This window comes from Lynx rufus, unplaced genomic scaffold (genome assembly GCF_022079265.1).
Source record: "Lynx rufus isolate CCGP_SWC_20201006 ecotype Redwood Valley unplaced genomic scaffold, mLynRuf1.p SCAF_28, whole genome shotgun sequence".
Classification (NCBI taxonomy): Eukaryota; Metazoa; Chordata; class Mammalia; order Carnivora; family Felidae; genus Lynx; species Lynx rufus.
The window spans coordinates 7,246,765-7,269,336 of record NW_025814843.1 but is presented as its reverse complement, the minus strand read 5'-3'; the positions used below and the strand labels follow the sequence as shown (position 1 = coordinate 7,269,336).

General features: G+C 51.1%; 1 protein-coding gene across 1 annotated transcript in view; it reads left to right on the top strand.

The window, feature by feature from the left end:
* Nucleotides 1-22,572, top strand: part of DNAH9 (dynein axonemal heavy chain 9) — a 340,134-nt gene that overhangs the window by 1,856 nt on the left and 315,706 nt on the right. Inside the window, exons 2-6 of the mRNA XM_047089868.1 lie at nt 7,928-8,124; nt 10,103-10,261; nt 11,302-11,432; nt 16,282-16,493; nt 18,050-18,283. Coding sequence (XP_046945824.1) covers nt 7,928-8,124; nt 10,103-10,261; nt 11,302-11,432; nt 16,282-16,493; nt 18,050-18,283 — 933 coding nt within the window. The remainder of the gene's footprint in view (nt 1-7,927; nt 8,125-10,102; nt 10,262-11,301; nt 11,433-16,281; nt 16,494-18,049; nt 18,284-22,572) is intronic.

Genomic DNA, 22,572 nt, shown 5'->3' with positions numbered 1-22,572 from the left:
TGAAAACTCGTACGCCTGGGGTGGAGGTAGAATTTACCTAGAGTTGGCCCCAGTGCTGGAGCCGGGTCCTGGAGGCTCCCTGCTAGGCCAGATGTTAGCCTTTTAGTTGCTTTACCAGGAAGCCCTGGGAAGGGGTATGGCGGGGAAGGAGCACGGGTGACAGAGTCACCCTGGGGAAGCCCAGAGAAGCTAGGTTTCTCAGTAGATCAGAATGCACTTCAGTCTTTTAACAACCAGAATGGCTTTACTGCTGTGCATTGTCTGAACACCCTCACTACAGAGATCTAAGCTTGGATCAAGTCCCCTTGTGAATGATGATGACAGAAGGAAGTGCCATTGTGATCAGAGGAGAGGGGTATGCATGTGGTCTGAGAGCCACGCTTAGCCTCAGGTGTCGAACTGGCTCCTGAACAGGAAGGAAGGTTAGGGTAAATGGATGTCAAGGTAAATTTCAAGGGACTGGGAACAGACTGAGCCAAGGTTCAGACGTGGCGCTACACTTAGCACGTGTGGAGGGCAGCGGGTCAATCTCAGAGCAAGATCAGGCCCGAGGAAACGTATCCAGCGGGCAAACATAATTGTAAAATAATCCAAGCCCTCAAACATTCCAAAATTTTCATTGGTGCATTGAACGAGATTGGAAACAAACTGAATGTTTATCGACAGGGGACCGGGCAAATGAAGGAAGGTCCAGCTATAATTAAACGGAAGAGTTGGTAGGGCGCCTGGGTGGCTCAGTTGGTTAAGTGTTGGACTTGGGCTCAGGTCATGATGTCACAGTTCATGAGTTTGAGCCCCGCGTCGGGCTCTGTGGTAGCAGCGAAGAGCCGACTTGGGATTCTCGCTCTCTCCTCTCTCTCTCTGCCCTTCCCCTGCTCGTGCTTTCTCTCTCCCTCTCAAACACATAAACTTTGAAAAAATAAATAGATAAAAGGGATAATTGCTATGGAACAGTCCTTAAGGTAATTTATATTTATCGTGGGGAAAAAAAAAACCCACACAAGATAAAATTCACTCTCTCAATAATTTCCAAGTGTACAGGCTGACACCTGTGACCCCCCCACACACTGTTGTGCCGCAAATCCCCGGGAACCCCCACCATCCTGCATGACTGAAAGTCGGTACACGCTAAACAAACCCCCAGGTCCACCTTTCCGCGGGCCCTGGCATTCCCCTCCCCACCCCATTCTACTTTCTGTTCCCATGACCTTGACCACTCTGGGTACCTCATATGAATGGAGTCGTGCAGCATTTAGCTTCTTGTCACTGGCTTACTTCATTTAGCATAATGTCCTCGTGGTTCATCCATGGTTGTAGCAGGTGTCAGAAAACGTCTTCCTTTTTAAGGCTGAGTACTATCCCATTTTATGTATACGTCGCCTTTTGTGTATCCATTCACCCATGGAGGGAAGTTCTTTCCCCTCTTGGCTAGTGTGAAGAGTGCTGCGATTTAAGATAATTTTTTAAGGTGCAGAATTATAGTATAGTATGCTACCATTTCTGCTAAAAAGAAGAAAGAGGGAGGGAGGAAAGAAGGGGGAAGGAAGCAAGGAGGAGGGAAAGCGGGAGGGAGGGAGGAAGGAGGGAAAAAAGGAGGGAAGGAAGGAAGGAAGGGAAAAAAGGAAGGAAGGAAAGAAGGAAGGAAGCAGGGAAGGAGGGAAGGAGGAAGGGAAGGAAGGAAAGGAAGGAAGGAGGGAAAGAGGAAGGGGAGGAAGGAGGGAGGGAAGGAAGGAAGGAAAGGAAGAAAGGAAGGAAGGATGGAAGGAAGGAGGGAAGGAGGAAGGGAGAGAGGGAGGGAGGAAGGAAGAAAAGAAGGAGGGAAGGAAGGAGGGTAGTAAGGAAGGAAAGAGGGAAAGAAGGAGGGAATGGAGGAAAAGAGGGAAGGAGGGAGGGAGAGAGGGAGGGAGGAAGGAAGAAAAGAAGGAGGGAAGGAAGGAGGGTAGTAAGGAAGGAAAGAGGGAAAGAAGGAGGGAATGAAAGAGGGAATGGAGGAAAAGAGGGAAGGAGGGAGGGAGAGAGGGAGGGAGGAAGGAAGAAAAGAAGGAGGGAAGGAAGGAGGGTAGTAAGGAAGGAAAGAGGGAAAGAAGGAGGGAATGAAAGAGGGAATGGAGGAAAAGAGGGAAGGAGGGAGGGAGAGAGGGAGGGAGGAAGGAAGAAAAGAAGGAGGGAAGGAAGGAGGGTAGTAAGGAAGGAAAGAGGGAAAGAAGGAGGGAGTGAAAGAGGGAACGGAGGAAAAGAGGGAAGGAGGGAGGGAGAGAGGGACGAAGGATAGACAGATTCACTAACAGAGGAATCCACAGGCCCGAGAAACTAGGTGACTGAGCTGCAGAGGTAGATAGAATGCTTGCTTCGCACTGGGAAGCTTTTGCACTTTAAGATTTTGCACCAGGTAAATGTATTATATGTTTTTAAAATCCAAATAAAATATTTACTTTTAGGGGCGCCTGGGTGGCTCAGTCGGTTAAGCGTCCGACTTCGGCCAGGTCACGATCTCGCGGTCCGTGAGTTCGAGCCCCGCATCAGGCTCTGGGCTGATGGCTCGGAGCCTGGAGCCTGTTTCCGATTCTGTGTCTCCCTCTCTCTCTGACCCTCCCCCGTTCATGCTCTGTCTCTGTCTGTCCCAAAAATAAATAAACGTTGAAAAAAAAAAATTAAAAAAAAAAAAAATATTTACTTTTAGATTACCTTCAGGCCTTAGCATTTCTCGAAGCCGCTAACAGCCATCCATAGGCCATTCAACCACTGTTCCCTCATCTACTTCTTTTACTCGCCCTGCTGATCGAGGGTGGTTACAGCCCCCAGCTCACCTCCTGTCCCCTAAGCCCCTCCTTCCCTCCCAGCACTCCTGCCCCCTCTCCTCTCCCCCTGTGGGCCAGCTCCACCCCTGGTGGCATACTCCCCTCATCCTCCCACACCCGACTCAGCTCACTCAAGCCAAAGGAGCCCTTGTGGCTGAGAAGCCCTCTTGTGTTAGGGGGTGGGTGTGGGGTATGATTCCTCCCAAAGAGGGAGGAAGCTATACATTTTAACATTATTTTGTTACACTAGTACAGGGTTTAAAAAAAATGCATCCCAGGTGCGCCTGGGTGGCTCAGTCGGTTGAATGTCCAACTCTCGATTTTGGCTCAGGTCGTGATCCCTGGGTCGTGAGATCAAGCCTCGTGTCAGACTCTGCACTGGGCATGAAGCCTGCTTGGGATTCTCTCTCTCTCTCTCTCTCTCTCTCTCTCTCTCTCTGCCCCCTCTCTCCTGCTTGAATGTGCGTGCACTCTCTCTCTCTCTCTCTCTCAAAATACATACATGATAGATAGATAATAGATAGATAGATAGATAGATAGATTAAATAAAGTAATTAAAAAAGGCATCCAAGCAATGTTTCTTGGAATTGACAGAATTTAGTAACGAGTTTCCTGCTAGTTTCTTCCTCCTCCTGGCCACTTCACTCACTGCTGCCAGGTTATTTTCCCCAAGGTCCGAGACTTGGGTGCCATTTTGAAGTTCTGTGTCTGGGGGAGGGAGCATGGGATATGGAATCTGATGGGCTTGGGTTCGAATCCCGGTTCTGGGCAATGCATCAGTCTCATGTGACCTCTGCGGCCAGGGTCAAACGATCGTGCAGGACGGTCATGGAATTTAGAAACAGTACATGAGGACACCCGGAATAGTGTGCTGTGTTGTAGGTTTGCCCTACAGGACAAGAATTCTTGTCCCTCGATACCCCACTCAAAAGCGTCCTCACTCCTCTGACCCCTCCTTGTCACCTGGCCCTAACCCATCCCCGCTGTCCCTGGAGGACTCAGCTGTGTGTCTGTCCCCACAGCCTCTCCATCTCTGAGCCTTCGCTCCTCCTTGATGCTTCTAGACTCGTGTAGAAAAACCTCCGCTGGGATCTTACGCCATCAGACAAAACCCGCCCTCTCCCGTCTCACTGCTGCGTCATGTACTGACGGCCCTGCCCCCGGCTCACTGTGACTCTTTCCAACATCACTCCTATCTTGCCACCTGGCTGCTTCATCAGATGCAGGAAAGATCCTTCCAATAAGCCGGCCTCCGGGGTCCTTGAAACTTCCTCCTCCAACGATGTTGCCTACCTCTCTACTGTGGCTGTTCGCAGACCTCCCATTCCAAACCACCCCCTCAGGATCCCACATCAGGGACCTCTTTCTCTGACCACCACTCCTGTCTTCCAGCTCGCTCCACACAGCGTCCCGTACCGCAGGCCCACGACCCTGCTGGGACCGCCAATCCCTCCATCCTGTCGCCTTCCCGCTGTCCCTCTCCAGACGCACGTGCTTTCTCTTCCTTCCATTATCATCACGACCTTGGGTAAACTCCGGACTCACTGGCCTCTGCCTCGTTTTGTCCTACGCCTCTGGTGAAACCATAATCCTGATGGAATCCAACAAAACCCACTGGCCCCACTTTAAATCCGTGAGCCCGAACCCGTAACAGGCCTTCTACGCCTCCCAGGTGACACCCATGCTTCCAATTATTCTCTTGATTTTTCTGGATCCCTGTCGCACACTTTCTCCCCCCCCCCACACCACCCGCCCCCCGCCTCAAATGTCCAGAATTTCTATCAGCCTCACCTTCTTACTTGGTTTTAGAACATGGGAGTATTAGAATAAAACTCCCACCAGTGCTTCTATCCGTCCCATCTGCCAATATCTAAAGTCACCCTACTCTGCCATCCCTCCTGTTGCTACAGAAGGACCGTGTGCCGTCCCCTGGTGGCAACCCCGAGACTAAAATCTAAAATCTCCACCTTTGCTCCGAATCCCGTCCATTCTCGTTTCCTTGAAGAGGTCACGCCAACGACTCTCCCTTCTCTACTACATTCTTGGTTTTTCCTTCCCCACCAGGTAACTCCCGTCAGACAGAATCCTCATTCCTCCTGGCAGCTCTCGTCCTTTTTTCTGTGGTCCCCTCGACGGCAGAATGCCTGGGATTTGTGTCTGTTCTCGCTGGGCCCCATCTTCTTCCTGTTTTAGCCTGCGGTCACCCCCACGTCGCATGGAAGACAAAGTGAAGAGCTCGTCGGCGTTACCAGGACGCCGGATGCTTCATCAGTCCTCTTCTGGTTGGACCTGTGAGCGGCCTTTGGCTTTCAGGACACCAGTCTTCTGACGTCGCGATGGCCACTCCTTTCCATCAATGGCACCTGCCAGCTTCCTAACACTGGAGAGCCCTTGGGCTCACTGCTTGGACCCCCCCTCCTCTCTATCTGTCCTCAGATTCTCGGGAGCAGTCATTCACACCCCCCCACCCCAGAGTTTCACAAACCACCTGATTCGGATGTTGCTGTCCCCAGCCTTTGCTTCTCTGAAACCCCAACTGCCATAGCCAGCTACCTTCTGTCTATAATATACGTCCCCCAAGGATCTGCACAGCTCTCTCCCTGTCCTCCCCAGTTTTTGTTTAAATGTGACCTTCTCAACGAAGCCTGCACCAATCAGTCCATCTGTCACTGTAAACTCTCTTGGTCGTCCTCCCCTGCTTTGTTATTATCCTTTCTTGCAGAACGTTCCGTTGATGGACTGTCTCTCCCCTGAACTTCATGAGATCAGGAATTCTTGTCTGTTTTGTTCATTGACATACCTTCCCAGCACCTAGAACACGATTAGCATATAGATGGTTAATAAATATTTATTGAATAAATGAAGGAGTAGCTTTTCGTCTGATAGAAAGTTCACGTTCATTATTTTTCTCTCACTCAGAGCCCTCAAAAATCCGGTGCAAGCTCACTCACCAGTTTTTCTTCAGACCGCGTACGTTCAGTTATTCTGTGAACCTCTATGGAGCGCTTCCTCTATGCCAGGCCTTATGGAGGACTGTGGGTATAAAAAGACCAGATGAGATACAGTCCCTGCCTCTGAGATCCTAAGAATATTACTCTTCATTCTCTCTTTCCTCTTGGGCCTTCTGCCCAGGGTCCAAAAGGGTCCTTTCTTTTCTTTCTTCCTTCCTTCCTTTCTTTCTTTCTTCCTTTCTTTCTTTCTTTCTTTCTTTCTTTCTTTCTTTCTTTCTTTCTTTCTTCTTTCTTTCTTTCTTTCTCCTTTCTTTCTTTCTTTCTTTCTTTCTTTCTTTCTTTCTAATAAATGTCTGTTTATTTTGGGGAGAGAGTGTGTGCGAGTGGGGGAGGGGCAGAGAGAGAGGGGGACAGAGGATCTGAAGCGGGTTCTGCACGGATAGCAGAGAGCCCCATGCAGGGCACAGACTCACAAACTGTGAGGCCATGACCTGAGCTGAAGTTGGATCCTCAACCAACTGAGCCACCCAGGCGCCCGCCCCCCCCCCCCCCGCCAGAGCGTCCTTTCTCAACATGAATGAGTGGGACTTGATTTGTAACATCTTCTCTGTTGGCACTCCCTGTCCACCTGCTGTTATAAATTCTCAGTTCAGTGATTGTTTCCAGACAGACCAGGCAAGGCTCACCCTCTTCGATTTCACCCGCCAGGTCTCGGTGTCCCATTTCGTAGCCACATGGACTCTGGTCATTCGTAGAACCCAACCAGCAATATGAGTTTCTATTGTCATTATTTCCTTGGTTCTTCCTTATCCCATTTCCCGATCATCTGGGTTTCTCTCTCTCTCTCTCTCTCTCTCTCTCTCTCCCCTTTCCTTCAGCTGTGAGATGTTCCTAGTAGGTGCCATCAACTACAACTTTTTTAAGTTGCTAGTGATCAAAACCTCCACGTGAAGTAGCTAAGAAAATTCTGGAGCGGCTTGATTCAGGAGCTCTAATGATGTCAGAGGACATGGGCTTTTCTCCACCTATAAACTGTCTTTTCCCCATATTGACCCTATTCTTTTTTTTTAATTTTTTTAATGTTTATTTATTTTAGAGACAGAGCACAAGCAGGGGAGGGGCAGAGAGAGACAGAGAGACAGAATTTGAAGCAGGCTGAAGGCTCTGAGCTGTCAGCACAGAGCCCGATATGGGGCTCAAACTCACAGACCGTGAGATCATGACCTGAGCCAAAGTCGGACGCTCAACCAACTGAGTCACCCAGGCGCCCCCATATTGGCCTTATTCTAAGGCTCCATATGTTGGCAAGGTGGCCACAATCGTTCTGGACTCCTAGAAAAGAGAAAGCTCTCTTCATCAAAAAGTTCAGACGCGAGACTTTGGCCTGACTCTCATTGGCTCACATTTGTTCACGTCCCGCCTCTGGACCTAGAAATGAGTACCAAAAAAAGAGGAGCCCTACTGGGTGGCCCAAACCAACGAATGTTCACCCTACAGGTAGATTTACGATCCTCAACTTGGCTTGCTTTTTGAACACGCCCTGGTCATAACACCTGTAGACAGATGGGCTTCCTTACCCGCATTCGTCCTATATTTTGACATTTTCAATCGCCTCCTATTCACCCTGCTCATGACGGAGGGGCTCCTGCCCAAGAGTTCTGGGGATGGCCAAGCACACGACAGTGGACAGATGATCCTGATGGCGGCTTCTCAGTTACCTAGACTCACAGCCCAGAGGAGGAGGTGGGAGAGGATACTGTGTCCCTCGGGAGTTGGGCTTGGGACCACAATGAACAACCACGGGGCTATGGGAGGCAAGCTTGGGGTGGGGGGATCCAGATGGTGGGGTGCCCACCAGCCCCGGTGGGAGGATAGGACTGGCTTGTTTGAGGAAGTCCACTGGCTGGCAGGGGTCGAAGCCCGCTACTCAGAATTAAGCAACAACCGCGCCCATCCCCTTGACGAAGACGGCTGTCTGGCCAAGGGGACTCACCTGCAGGTGGGCTCGTCGAGACCCTCCCAGTTTTACCAGATGTCAAGGCAATACCCACTGTTGGCTCTTAATAGCACAGGGGCCTGCAAAAGGTTGCGGGTGGCCTTCTGGGCCATTCTAAGATAGTCTTTCCTGAAGGCGTCAGAAAAATTCCCACCTTCCCTTCCCGCGTGCTTCCGTTCCAGGTGGTCCTCCCCGTCCTGGCCAATGAGAAGAATCACCGAGGCTGGCCCCACGTGGTATGTCAAGATGTCCAGCGGCACGCCCACGGCCTGCAGGGCGACCTCCTGGTTATCCTGGAGCAGGTCAACGGGAAGACTGTGCTGCCTCTTCCGGCAGGCGCCGACGAAGCGGGGTTTGTGGATTCTGACAGCGACAGTGCGTAAGTACCGCCAGCCTGGCCGTAGGGGCCTCCGAGATAGGGGAGATGCCGGTTTATCTGAGTGTTTTCTTTACGACTTCTCTGTTCCCGGCTCCCCACACCTCCCGGTTCTGCACGCAAGCCCACAGTCTGCCGTTTGCCAACATCCGCGGACTGCGTGTTTTCCGCGGATTGCCGCCCGTGCCTCTCACTCCCTGTGCCCGAAGTCCCTGAAGTCCCTGAAGGCCATCACAGCAGCATGGCCCTTTTCTCCCCCACTCAGAATTAGTTCAGGGCCGGGAGCAGCCACACTGATTTGCAGTATTTTGCTCATCAGGACAGCGTCTCATCCTTGGCAAAGACCCAGGTCCGGTCTGGGCAACAGCCGCGCGCATTTACGCGGCACGTAATGTCACAGAACCAGCCTCTGTGGCTCTTGTTACAGTTCCACACCCTCCTCCCCCTGGCAGCTGGAGACTTTTGTCAGATCTCCGGGATTTTTTTTTTTTTCCCCAAACGGACACAAATCTGGCTTTGTTTGAAGTCTACGCCTCTTTGCGTCTGGGTGGGCAGAAAACCCCCAGCCTCTTCTCCTTGGAGGGGGGATGGCTTTCTTTCTGTCCCATGGGGATTGTCTTTTTCCTTTTTCTTTTCAGCCAGCCTGGGTTTCTAAATGATACATTTTTTATCTTCTATCCAGCACTTCTATGTGTTTCTGGGAACAGGCCACCTTCCGGTGTGAGTGCCGTCTGCCATATTGCCAGCAGTTTGCAAATGTCTTACTGGTCAACAGTTGTACATTCAAGGGCCCGTGATTTGATCTGGACACTAAGTGTCGCGTGCAATGCCAATGTCCTTTATAATGAGTTTTTGCTATTGGGAAGTAATTTGCTACATATATAATCTGAAGCAATTTCCCAGTTAACTAGAAAACCTAATGTGGCTTAATAAAAATATTCAATTTTTGAAATAAATAAACTCAAATGACGCTTTCCCTGTTCCTTTTTATATGTTAACATGATAACATTCAGTGTACGTGTCTGTGGGCGTGTGTGTGTGTGTGTGTGTGTATAATCATTGCTGGGTTTGTCTCGCTTTGTTCAAATTTGATAATTTCCCGAAAGGCTGGATCACATTTCAGGGAGGTGAGTATCTTTTCCTTTCAATACCTTCTGTAATCACTTGCGACATATCGTTGCTCAGCAAATATGAATTTAATTAAAATAAGCGAAGGTGGGTTTCTGGCGTGAAACACCCAGGCGATAGATTCTCTTTCTGTGTCGCTTGTGTCCTGGGTTCTTGGCATGAACAGCTGTCTATGAAAGCTTTGTCGAAAGGCCACCAAAATGTGTTCTGGACATTTACATCTCTCCCGAAACACCTGTAGCTTTCCTCACTGAAGGATTTTCGAAAAGGTGTAGGAGGGGGAATGGGGGCCCAGAATGAAATTGCCCGTGGCCTTCAGATGGCTGATTCCCTGCCTCGTGGAGGAGGACGGAGCCTACCTCCTCTTGCTGCAGAAGTCAGAGCCAAGACCAACTGTGGAAATTGGCAGAGAGGTAGATGAGTTTCCGGGTTCAGTGTAGAGACCGACTCTCTCCCAGGACGGGCTGGCCTGCCAAGGATCACACTGCTTTGTCAAGTAGGGAGCTTGCTGACATTGGGGGTGCTCAGGCAAGGGGTGGACGTTCACCCGAATAGCTTCTGTCCAGTGTATTCCTGCGCGGACAGAAAGGCTCGGTGGGATTCAGAGTTCTCAAACCCGTCTTCAGGATGTCGGGGAAGCCCCCAACCTTGAATAACTGTGTACGCATGCACACATAAGCGTTTTGTCTGTACTTTTTATTGACTGCGGATCCGAGTCTATCATCCAACGGAAGTGAACAATGCCTGGATTCAGTGGAATTTCCCACCTATCTTTGAAAGACTTGGAATTCTGTTTTGGGGACACCTGGAGTTACTTCCAGTAGACCCGGGAGATTTGTTGTGTCTTCCACAGCTCGGATTGCACAGAGAAGTCAGTCATCTATGCCATTGAGTCCGCTGTAATCCATTGGAGCCGCCGGGTCCAGGGGGTGCTCAAGAGAGAGTCTTCCCAGCCCCTCCTACAAGGGGAGAACCCCACCCCTAGGGTGGAGTTGGAGTTCTGGAAGAGCAGGTAGGCGCATGCTCAAATCCTGGGGCGTAGATGTCTTACGGGGGATGATGGTGGCCTGGGGGGAAGGGGCAGCCACTGGGTCTGGTCCCACCCCCGGGGACTTTTCACCACTGGTTGGGTCAACACAGGTGTCCTAAGCGCTGGAAAATGCTTAGCTGTCTTTCCTTTCTTGAGCTATGATCTGTCTACCTGCTGACACTTCTTGAAAGGTGCTTTCAACCACATATAAAACTAATGAACTGTCACGTTTTTTCTTCTACTCCTCTATGCCCTCCTCCGTGGACAGTCGAAGCCATATGCACACTTCTTGTAAAGATCTGGGGTTCTGGCCGTTGGCTGCCTGCAAAACGGCCTTTCCTTGGGCCCAGTCAGTCATCGGGAGGGCTGGAAATCCCATCCTCCAGGGCGTCCCAGCCCCTGCGGGATTCTGGAAAGACCTGACCGGTGCTCCCACTCCTTCCCCCTCAGGCTCTCCTGTTTCCCTGCTTCTGTTTATTGCCGTGCCGAGTGCTCCTTCACTGAAAAGGAGACAGAAAGATGTTTGAGGCAGACGCCCCTGTCCTCGCATTGAACGAGAGTGTCCCTGTCACGTGGCCAGGCGTACCGGTAGGGCTCCGGCCCTCTGTGTGCCCCAGCGCTGAGATGCCCCATCCTCTTGCCTCGTCACTGACCGTTCCTCTGACCTGCTGACGGGCCCTTCTCCGGCAGCTGTGTTCTGACGACACCCCCCCCCCCCCACCCCGCCTTCCAGACCTTACTGCAAGAGCTAATGACCTCCAGCTGCCGAGATGAGCCGCCAGATGGTCACAGCAGTGTTCGCTGCCGTTACCTCCCGGAGCTGCCCCTTTGAACCCGCGTCCCCGACCCAGGCTTTTGCCCTCACTGTTCCAGGAACAGATGCCCCGCTCTGTGGGGCTGGCTCCGGCCTCTGTTCAAGCACCCGGAGGCAGGGCCCCTCTGTGTCCGAGGGGGGGGTCATCACAGTGTGACTGGCGTTTCGCGATGTCCGCCCGGACTCACCCCTCTCCACGGTGTTGTAGGGCTGAAGATCTGGAACACATTTACAACCAACTGAGAGCGATAAAGGCGAGGGGCATGGCCAGGCTCCTGGACAGAGTCCACAGCAGCTACTTCCCAGCTTTCCAAGCCATGTGCAGAGATGTCGTAGCAGGTGAGGACGCGCGGGTATTTTCGTCAACACGTTGGCGTCGCATTTCTCGTTTAGTGCTGAATTGTCTTCTCCCTCTGCGATTTTCCGGTCTCTGAAACCCTCCCACCTGACACGGTCTAGCTTGGTGATGAGAGTGCCAAATCTAGAAGCAGGAAAGCAGACACCTTGTGGTCTGTTTGCGTTGCCCAGGCTCTGTGACCCCAGCAGTCACCTAACCTCTCTGAGCTTTAGTGCGGAGCGCGGTTGTGGCCCCCGCACTCCCCGCGTAGGCTTCCCTGGGCCGCTGGGGGATGACACAAGTGGAAGTGTTTTGCTGACCATGTTGTACTGTGCACGTGCATGTTGTGACCTCTCACCTCTGGATTCCAAGTCCCTCCGCCCCTAGCTCCTTGGAAGAAGTCTCTGTTCCTTTTCGAGCTCCGTTCTGCTTTTTCCTGTTCCTGCTGTCGGATGGGACTGGCCATCGGAGCCCCAGACAAGATCGGCCCCTGTCAAAATTGCAAAGTTAGCAAAGTCTATGATTAGAAGTAGGTAAATTTTTCTCGGGGCTCCCTCTCCCGCCGTCTGTACCCTTTGCTTCTTTCCTCTCTCCTATCAAACCTCCTCCCGCTAGCTCTTCAGCATGGTAGGTCAGCATGTGCTTTTGAAGGCGTCCGTAATTTCATGTGATTCAAGCTTAATTCAAGTGGTGGTTTTTCAAACGTTTTTCTCCTCGATCAGAGCTCTTTCTTCAAGTACAATCTACGGAAGTCCACAACGTAAAACTAACCAAGCTACATTTGCTCCGTTAAAGAGGGGAGCGTCCTGTGTCCAGACCCCACTGGTCTACCCCTGCCCCACCATCTCGGCCCCCACGGCGTGGGGTCTGGAAACCACTCAGCTCAAGGAATAAAGGTCCCAGTGGTGGGGGTTCCGATATGTGCTAACTAACAGAGGAGAGTGGCCGTAAGTGACTAGTCTTTGAGGTCCTTTTGGGCCCTAAAATATCATCACAGACATCGCTCTGCCAACACATAAAGCTGGCTTGGAACAAGATCCCTCTTGGGGGCCCCCGATTATTGCTTCGCAGAGAGGTTTTGTGTCCCAGAGGAACCAGCCATTGTTCCCAATTTCTACTGTAGTTCAGATGGGACAGGTGTCCCCAAAAGTGGATGCGTGCCACCACCACTGTGATTGTGGGAGACGTATGGACAGGTATGTTTGAAAGCGTGTTAAACGGTTGGGGCCGCTGGGTGGCTCCGTCGGTGAAGCGTCCGACTTCGGCTCAGGTCATGATCTCACGGTCCATGAGTTCGAGCCCCGCGTCGGGCTGTGCGCTGACGTCTTGGAGCCTGGATCCTGCTTTGGATTCTGTGTCTCCCTCTCTCTCTGTTCCTCCCTTGCTCATGCTCTGTCTCTCTCTCTCTCTCCTTCAAAAATAAATAAAAACATGAAAAAAAAATTTTTTAAGTGTGTTGAAGGGCAACTGCTTTTGGCAAGTGATGCCAGTGTTCTGTTTGTGGTAGTGATTCGAAGTTTTCATCTAATATTTTATTCAGGTTAAAATGTGCGTCAACTTTGAGAAAAGCACTCAGTAAGGAATATTACAGGTTGTATGCAGGCACGACAGCTACCATAAAGGAGACCTGCAAATGACTGACGTTTGGGGCCCTGAAATAAAATGACACGCGCTAAAAGTATATTTACGAGTCCGTTATTTAGAGCCCCAAATATATTTTGCACATTAATAGATTAATAGACTATAATCATTCTGCTTGATTAATAGTTATAAAAGATTTGGTTTCCCGGGTGGGCTTCAGAAAGCTCTTTGCCGTCGAGTAAATGCTGGCAATGAGAAGAAGGGAGAAAAAAACAATACCATCATCATGATCACGGATAAACACGACAGCAAAATTAGAAATCCTTGAAACATATGTAACTCAATTCTGATGATGCAAGAAGAGGAATTTTGATTATAGGAGTTAGGCAAAGACTTGGTCAGAAATTTTGATGGGGTCTTCTGAGAATAAAAAGATTTTAGAGGGGCGCCTGGCTGGCCCCGTCGGTAGAGCGCGTGACTCTAGATCTGGGGGTCGTGAGCTCCAGCCTCACATTGGGTGTAGAGGTTACTTAAAAATAAAATCTTTAAAAAAATTTTTTTTAAAGATTTTGGAAGCTGGCAGTTAGTTTTCCCATTTCTGATTTAATTTCAGAGCATCTTTCTTTTTTTTTTAATTTTTAAAATGTTTTTATTTATTTTTGAGAAAGAGACAGAGCGAGTGGGAGAGGGGCAGAGAGAGAGAGGGAGACACAGAATCTGAAGCAGGCTCCAGGCTCTGAGCTGTCAGCACACAGCCCGATGTGGGGCTCGAACTCACAGACCGCGAGATCACGATCTGAGCTGAAGTCAGACGCTTAACTGACTGAGCCACCCAGGCACCCCAAACAGCATCTGTCTTTCTTGAACCTAAAGAGACCCACTATGAATGTTAATCATCTTAGTCATGAGCAGCGTAGTTCTTGGGCTCACTGATGGACTGAAGAGAAGGAGAGGAGAAGAAACATTCCTGGATCAGTGGGCACAAATTGGAAAACGATGCAAAGTAAAGAGGGGAGTTAAAGGGGTGGAGGAAACAGTGTGGAACAAGATTGTCAGCAGTGGAAGGAAACCTTGGGAAAAAAGGAAGCCAACAGATCCCTGCAGGAGCATTCTAGTCTCTGGCCACCAGGGGCAGGATTGGCATAGTACAGCCTGGTCACCAGTCCGGCTCTTTGTTGGTGGCTATGTGTGCAGGTCAGTGGCCAGAGGTGGGCTGGAGCCAATGGGGACTGGCCATCAGGTTCTTGAGAACCTGCTGTCTGCAACTCTTTTCAATCCCCCCTCCCAACACTCAGAAAAGTCGAGCTGGTAGCTTGAAATCCGACATGGTGGGAATGTCAGCAGTATCTACGCCATGGAAATTGGCAAGTGCTACACGTAATAAAGTCTTTGGTCCCACAAGAGCCTGTTATTGACGACTGAGCTGCTTATGTTTCACCCACCTTTGTTCATTTCTTTCTTCATCTGCCTTGTGAGCTAAGTTGTGACCACGCCCTGGACTGGAGGAGCCAACCCTCAAATACCGTGCTCTTAAAAATCAGGGGAATGCCTATTTATGTGATTAAAGAAGGGTTTGCTTTTTTGGGGGTTGGGGGGAAGGTATCGTAAAGAGAAAGCTTCTCTGGCCCAATGTCCTCAGCCTCCTTCCTCCCCATGTGTCTGAACACTAGGGCACGTGCCCATTAGCATGGCTGCTGGAGCTGCGTCTCCCCCACCCCCACACGGAGGTTTTGATGTTCTCACCAACCCCTCCCGTCAACTTACTGTGATATTTGACTTTCAACCATTCGATGCACACACGACTTCCCGTTGGAGATATAAAGTGCAAATGTACACACATTGCAAACTCCTGGTGGGGTGAGCCCCGCGGCCATCAAGCCAGGGTTCAGCCCCACAAACCTGGGGTGATCTTGCTTTTGTTCCGCTATATCCGTGGGAAGAAGACCCTAGGCATGGTGGGCAGGTCTTAATTTCTTCACTCGTGATGGGAGAGTAACGAAGCTCCCGCCCGGGATCTGCTATGAGATGGGATACGTCTAGTGAATGGATCAGTGCCTGGCACACGGAACCTTCACTAAATAGGTACCTTTTGGGTTTCCTTTAGGATGAATGAGTGGGGAGCCTGTAAGATAACAAAGGCCATGATCACCCATGATAGCGCCTGATTATCTGCCCAGGAAAGAACTTTATAAATGGCCCTTCCTGGGATACTTTGCTCAGTGGGCTTCCTCACTGCCTCTGTGGTGATATGCAGAGTTAGTCCCCCACCCACTGGGTTTCCTACCTTCCCCTCTCTCTGTCACCACAAGGTGACTAGTGAAAGGCACCTATCTTTCCTTGGCTGCAGTCAAAGGAAGTGGTGGGGAGATTTTCCTGGCTTTGAGATCCAGCAGAACGCCACCATCATCAGTCTGTGCTATTTCTCTGTCCCCACCTGCCTCCCCCTCGGTACGGGCTCAGTGAGATACTTGATTAGCAAAATGTTTATCAGGGACGTGAGCTTTCCTGGGACACTCTCCTTGTGCTGCCTACAGACCTTGGCAAGAATTCTTTAAATTAGCTCCTGTTCCTCCTCTTTCTGAGGTTAGAGCGACTCGCCGTGCCCAAGGTCACACATCAGGGAAGCGTCTGGGTCGGCATTTGGAGGCAGATCTTTCTGACTCTAAAACTTGTCCTTCCGATCATCTACTTTGTATGGTGTTGGCCAGCAGCAAAGTATCTTCTCCACACAGGGCACCGGACTGGGGCCAGCGGAGCCAGGGAGGTGTCCAGATACGGGACTTTTGTGAGAGAGACTCCTCAGACCATTATTTCAGCTGTCCAGAGCTCTCCAGGTCTCAGTGTTTCCTCAAAAGAGCTGGAAAGTTTGGGACGCCTGGGTGGCTCAAGTCAGTTAAGGATCCGACTCTTGATTTCGGCTCAGGTCATGATCTTATGGTTCGTGAGATCGAGCCCCGCGTCGGGCTCTGCGCTGACAGCACGGAGCCTGCTTGGGATTCTCTGTCTCTGTCTCCCCGCACCGCCCCCCCACCGCCATCTCTCTGCCCCTCCCCCACTTGTGCTCTATCCCTCTCTCAAAATAAATTAAAAAATAAAAATTTTAAAAAAAGAGCTAGAAAGTTCTCGGGGACCAGCTTCCTCTGCTCTCCTCCTAGCTTAAGCAGAAATGGCAGCCACCGCTCCCCGGAAGCTTCCGTCCCAGGCACCAGGGCTCCACTCGGTAGGCGTGAGCCCCAAGCGGGGAAGGTGACCATCTCCAATCCCTTCCAGCTCTGACAGAGGCGCAGGACATCCGGACACACCTGATGCCACTCTCCCGCCACCTGGAGATCCTCGAGAGCCTGGAGTTTCCGGAGGTGAAACCACGGCTGCGGCCTCTGCTCCACGTGGTGTGTCTGATCTGGGCCACGTGCGGGTCCTACCGCTCCCCAGGGCGGCTCACGGTGCTGCTCCAGGAAATCTGCAATCTCCTCATCCAGCAGGTTAGCCGTCGGGGCTCCTGACAAGCCCCCCCCCCCGCCCCCACCAGGGGCTGGCTGGCACCGGGTCACGGGGAAGAGGAGAGGGCGCGTTTCCTTCAGGGCAGGGAAATCATTCAAGTCCGGAGGAGTCTCACACTTAAATTGTGTTACTGTCACCGCCAGTAACTCCGAAAGGTGTTCTCAGTAGTGCTAGAATCCTTGGGAGGACCGGTCTTCCTTTCCTCTCTGCCCAAGTCCCGGGGTCAGGCACAGGGTGGGTGTGGTGAGTCTTGACCTCCTTAGTGATCAATGCCCAGGGTCAACAGGGAAGCCCAACACTTAAGAATGCTGCCCCGAGAGCCAGGCGTCCTTGTGCCTAATTCTGAGTCACCACTGGTTAGCTGTGTGTGCCTGGGCAAGTGACGTATCTGCTCTGTGCCTCACTTTCCCCACTGTGCAATGGGAAAAAGCAGAGGACCTGTCTCAAAGGGCGGCCGGCTGGCCACATCCCACATGCTCATGCCCTGCACGTGCTATGAACTCAGGGCCTGTGAGCTACAGAGAAACAGCTTCTTGGACCACATAGTCCACACTCCTCCTCCTCAGGGCCTCTTGGAACACCAGCCAGCACAGCATATACCTCAGGAGTCTGTGTGTCAACAGAACAAGGGGCCTTAATGAGGCTTCAGGGATCTGTCTCCCAAGTTGGCTTCTTTTACCTCTAATGAACATATATAAAGAGTAACTCGTAACAACTAACATCTACGGAGAACGTTGCAGCCTACCAGTGCTGTGACATCCAAGACCTTGGCCATTTTCGGACGGATCCTGTGAGATGGGCAGGGAGAGCCTTATTAATTTCTTATTAATATTTAAAGATGTGCGCTAAGGCTCGAGGAGGTCAACTGAGTCGCCAAAGGTCCCCCAATCCAGGACCGGAAGTCAGTTGTTTGGCTCCAAGGTCAGCACCCTTCCATCGCAGCATTTTTGTAAGACTTTTCCGGTTGAAAGTATAAGAAAGCCCAATCCAAACCAGCCTCAACAAAACAACTAGCATGACTTACTGGTTTGTGTACTTCAAAGGCCCAAGATAAGGCTGGCTCCAGCCCTGGCCGACAGGAAGGCTAAGATAACGTCACCAGGACGTGGTTACTTTTGACACGCCCTGTGGTGGCGAAGGCGGCTGTCATACAGCTTACGCATCACAGCTCTACAGGATCGAGGCTCTTGGAGACAGGGGAATACTTATGGTTCAAAGAATTCTTGCTTTTGAATTACTTTACTGTAGAAAGCCAACTAGTCACGAGAGAATCCCCCAGGAAAGAGCACCTTCCCCAGCCCAAGCTGGCCCAACAGAAGTTCGCCGTGGCTCCTTTGCACGCCCGTCTGTCCCTGAGCCAATCGTGGACGGTTTGGCTTGAGCCCAGGCGCCAGTCCACTGGTAGAACTGAGGATGGGGTCAGAGGTTTCCTACAGCATGCTTCTGGAAAGTATGGTGGGCGGTTATTGAGATCAGAGTTGGGACATGGACAAAAACCGCGTGCAGGCTCTGCGACAACCTTCTGTTTGCGTTCCAGGCTTCTAATTATCTCAACCCAGAAGGCCTCCTGAGAAGTGAGGTGGAAGAAAGTCAGAGAAAACTGCAAGTGGCCGTGGACACCTTGAACTTCTTCAAGCAGTTGTTTCAGGACAGAAGAGAGAATCTCCATACTTACTTCAAAGAGAACCAGGAAGTCAAGGAGTGGGATTTCCAGTCTTCCTTGGTCTTTGTGCGACTGGATGGCTTCCTGGGGAGACTGCTCCTGGTGCAGGTGAGTGTCCTCGTTCACATCAGGCTCCCAGCTCCATACAGGGGTGAGCCATCCAGGGATCCGAAATCAGAGTAGGAAAAGGACCAAAGCAGCACAGTGGCCAATCCTCCACTGGTTGGAAGAACCCATAATAAGAGTCAATAAACATCTGGTTTGACATTTTCATGTAATGGTGGTTCTGGTTGAAGTGTAGGAAACTCTGATCATAGACTCGTTTGGGGGAAAGGCCAACTAATTGAGTTGGTTTTCAAATTACCCATAATCTTCAAACTTTGTTTCAAATAAACTCTTGCTAAAAATTCCACGGGCGAAATGCAGCTAAACTGATCTAGATGCAGTTAGCCATGCTCAACAAATCCACTCCTTTGAACTTCTCCTTTTCCATACTCCCACCCTCAAGGTGGCTCCCAGAATCATAAGACTAGTGAATCCCTGTGCAAAAGATGCAGGACTTTTGGCTCAAAGTTGTGGCTCCACCCCCTTCCTCCCCCCATGCCCCCCTCCCCCAGCAATGATTTAAAAGTTCATGTGAATGTTAGTTTAAGGACCAGGGTGAGAAAACAGGAGACTTTTGCTTTTGATGGTTTTTATCCTCAGAATTTAATGTGGTTAGCAGGTGTTTTCACACTTGATGGCTCGATATTTGCTGACTGAGCTTTGCAATGGACGTCATCAAATGAAATACGGACTTATTTGAGAAATTCAGGGTCAAGATTAGGACAATGACCAAGGGGACCGAGAGGGAGTCAGAATCATTTCCATCTATGATCCGCACAGATCTGAGAATGCAGAGGTGGGGTGGGGTGGGGGGGATCAGTTGGGAAGAGGTGCACCCTACAGTTTGTAGGATAATGGCACGGTTTGTAGCGGCACCCTACGGTTTGTAGGATAATGAGGACAAGAGAGTATGGGATTGAATCCATGCATTCCAATTCAAGAAGCATTGTCCCAGCCCCGCCATGCACCAGGCACCGAGCTGCGAACTGGGGATACCTTGGTGACCGGAAGATGGCTTTGTCTACAAGAAGCCTGTGGACCAGTAGCCATAGCGCAGGAGAAGGTAGACAGACTGATGGATGAGATCCAGGGACAGAAAGACAACAGAATCTGGGAATGTCGTTGAGGTGTATTAAATGCCACGATAGAAGCGAAATCGGGGTGTTCCTGGGAGCAGGAAAGAAGGGCTCCCTAACCCAGAGGGGGCTCTGAGAAAGCGGGCAGCACACGAGGAAATACATTTCGAAACTGGAGTGGGAATTCTCCAGGGAAAGAAGGGGAAGGCCACAGAGACAGAGAAAATGTATACGCGAGAAAACCAGAAGCCGGATCTCGCGAAAGGCGCACCCTAAATGCTTCACCCGATCGCGGAGACTGCAAATAATGGACATTAGCTTTATCCTAAATGCCTCCTCCTCCCGCAGCCTCTGGAGCTCTCCCTCTAGTCTCTAACCCCTTCCCTGCTTGAGCCCAGGTGACAGACAGTCACCAACCTGCCTCTGCGGTCAGAGCGACTGCGGGGCGGGGCCTCGGCCCTGTGCACACATGCTCATGATGTGACTTTGCATACAGACAGCTATTCTAACATGAGGGCGGCCAATCTGCTGGGTGTATTCAGTAAATACAAGCCCTGACGGCCACCCATCTCCCCGGAGTCATTACCCGCCCAAGAGTGCTCACAGCTGCTCTTTCCCTCCGAATCAAGGGCACGGAGGCATAAAAAGCAGTTGCCCCAATTTAATTAGGGGATGGCTTGAATGTCACCATGCTCGGCCTTTCTGTGGCTCCCTCTCTCGAGTTTCCCGTCCTTCGAGATGGTTTACTTCTCAGCCCTTACCTCAGACCCCAGCATTTCTTTTCTCTGCTGCCTTGCCTCTTCCTCCCCTTTCTACCTGTCCCCTTCCCCTCCTCTTTTGTCATCTTTCTCTCTTTCCCTTCCTTCCTTTTTCTCTTTCTCATTCCCTTCCTTTTTTCTTTCTTTCTCTTTCCCTTTCTTCCTTTCTTCTTTCTCTTTCCCACCCTTCCCTCCTTTCTTTTTCTTTTCTTTCTCTTTCCCTTCCTTCCTTCCTCTTTCTTTCTCTTTCCCTTTCTTCCTTTCTTCTTTCTCTCTTTCCCATCCTTCCCTCCTTTCTTTTTCTTTTCTTTCTCTTTCCCTTCCTTCCTTCCTCTTTCTCTTTCCCTTTCTTTTTCTCTTTTCCTTCTTTCTTCTGTCTTCTTTCTCTTTCTTGCTCTTTCTCTCTCTCTTTCTCCTTCCCTTTTCTGTTTTCCTCACCTCATTGTTCGCCCTACATTTCTGTGATCTTCCCAATCCTGTGGCTGCCCCCCCACTTCTCCCAGGCCAGTGTTTGCTCCCCTCCTCGCGGTTTCATCTCCCAAATGTTGGCTCTCACTCATCCCTGTGCCCTCCGGCTCCCCTGTCGCCCCCCTACCCGTCTCAGCACAGAGGACACGGCGTTATTGATCTTCCGGGAGCATATTTCATGTGGCCCTTTAGTTAACATTCCGTGTATCTCTGTGATCAATGCCTGTTTGAAATGGGATTAATCTGCTTCTCTCCAGCAAGAATTAGCATGAACTTCGCCTTATTCATCTCGCCGTTCTAATAATGCAGCCTCCGAGATGTGGGTGTCTGCCATTAATAAACGCACACAGCCAAGTTAATAAAATGACACCAATACCTTTACTCTCCGGCACGCTCACGTCCAGGGTTATGTTGTAAAAGGGCCTGTTTTTCATCTCCGTGGTTCCCTTGGATTTCTTTTCCCCTCTGATTTGTATGGCTTTCCCTCCCTCGCCTTTTGCACAAGAAAGTCTCCTTGTGCAGATGGACTCTTCCCTCTGGGCTCCTGCTGGAGCAAAAAATGGGGGCAGGGCGAGGAGGGGGCTGCCGGGCAGGAGCCTGTGTGTGCGGAGCACCGCTCAGCAGGCAGAGTGATTGGGTTCGTAGGGCACCGCGCCCTCCCCCGCCTCCCCATCACAGCCAGGATACAGCTCATCTCGGATAGAGCCGAGCCTGGGGGAACGAAAGGAAGAAGAGGAAAATGAAGAACAAACCTGTTTCTAGAGCCTGAATCCTGCTCTGGCCCGCAGCCTACATTCAGCAGGAGCCTAGGTGCGTTGAGGGCAACGCACAAATTCGCTTGCCCAGGGTTCACACGGCTCGGGGAGGTTTGGCTGCAATTTGTAGCCAGGGGCGTCTTGTCTTTCCACCAAAGTTGTGAATCTCCTGGGGGGAGATCTCAAGGTCCTGTCCCTCTGTCCTGCCCCCCTATCCCCGGGGTTTTGTGTTTTCCTTCTGCCCTCAGACACCCGACTCTGCCTTTTTAGACCCTATTTCTACCACCTGGTTCCTAGGCCTTTTTTTTTTTTTTCCAAAATAAGTCATTTGGGTAAAATTATATCCCTCCCCCCTGTCCACGAGGGGGCCTTATTTATTTGACTTTATGATTCCCTAAGGAACTCCCAAAAGTACGTAAAATCTTTGCAACTCCAACAGTCAAAAGTCAAAGGGAAGAAGAGGGGTGCGACTGCCTCCTGACCCCTCACCCCGCCTTCCTGCTTGCCTTACCAGCGCGCACGCGCGTGCCCCCACCACGTGAATGCACGCTGCACACACCCACGCCACATGCACACACACACACACACACACACACACACACACACACACACTGAGCTCATTTTTGTGCCCTAGTCAGTAGATGCTGCAGACCACCCCCCCCCCCACCCGCCACCTCCCTTTTCCGTTTCTGCCTGCGGCCTCTTCCCTACAAACAATGCCCTGAGCAGCTTGGAGAGAACCCTCATTTCTTTCATTATAAAATTGCTGCAAAGCTGCGATTCACTTGGAGACAAAATGATTTCCTGCTGAGGCTTTCCGCGAGGTGATTAGCGGGGAGAGAGGTAATCAGCTGACCTAATATGCACTGCATTCCCTTCCCTCCTTCCTCCATCGGTGGCCGGGCTGCTGCCTCCTTCACTGGGGCCTAATTGGGGCGGCTTCCCTCTCAGCCTGGCCCGGGCATGTGGCCACGCAGGAGACCATTAGCCGCGTAACGTCGGCCACCGTTCGAAAGGTAAAGAAAACGGTCTTTTTCCCCACGACCTCTGGAGATTGTCTTCTCCGAACGCCTGCTTTGTGCGCTCCCTTAATGAATTCTGAAGACATTTCCTTTCAGATGGGTGGTGTCACCTCTTGGTGGAGGACAGGCTTGTGTGCGTGGGGATAGCCATTATCCCCGACTTTGTCGCCACGCCTCGCGGGGCCAGGGCACAAACGGAGCTCTCCCCCGGCA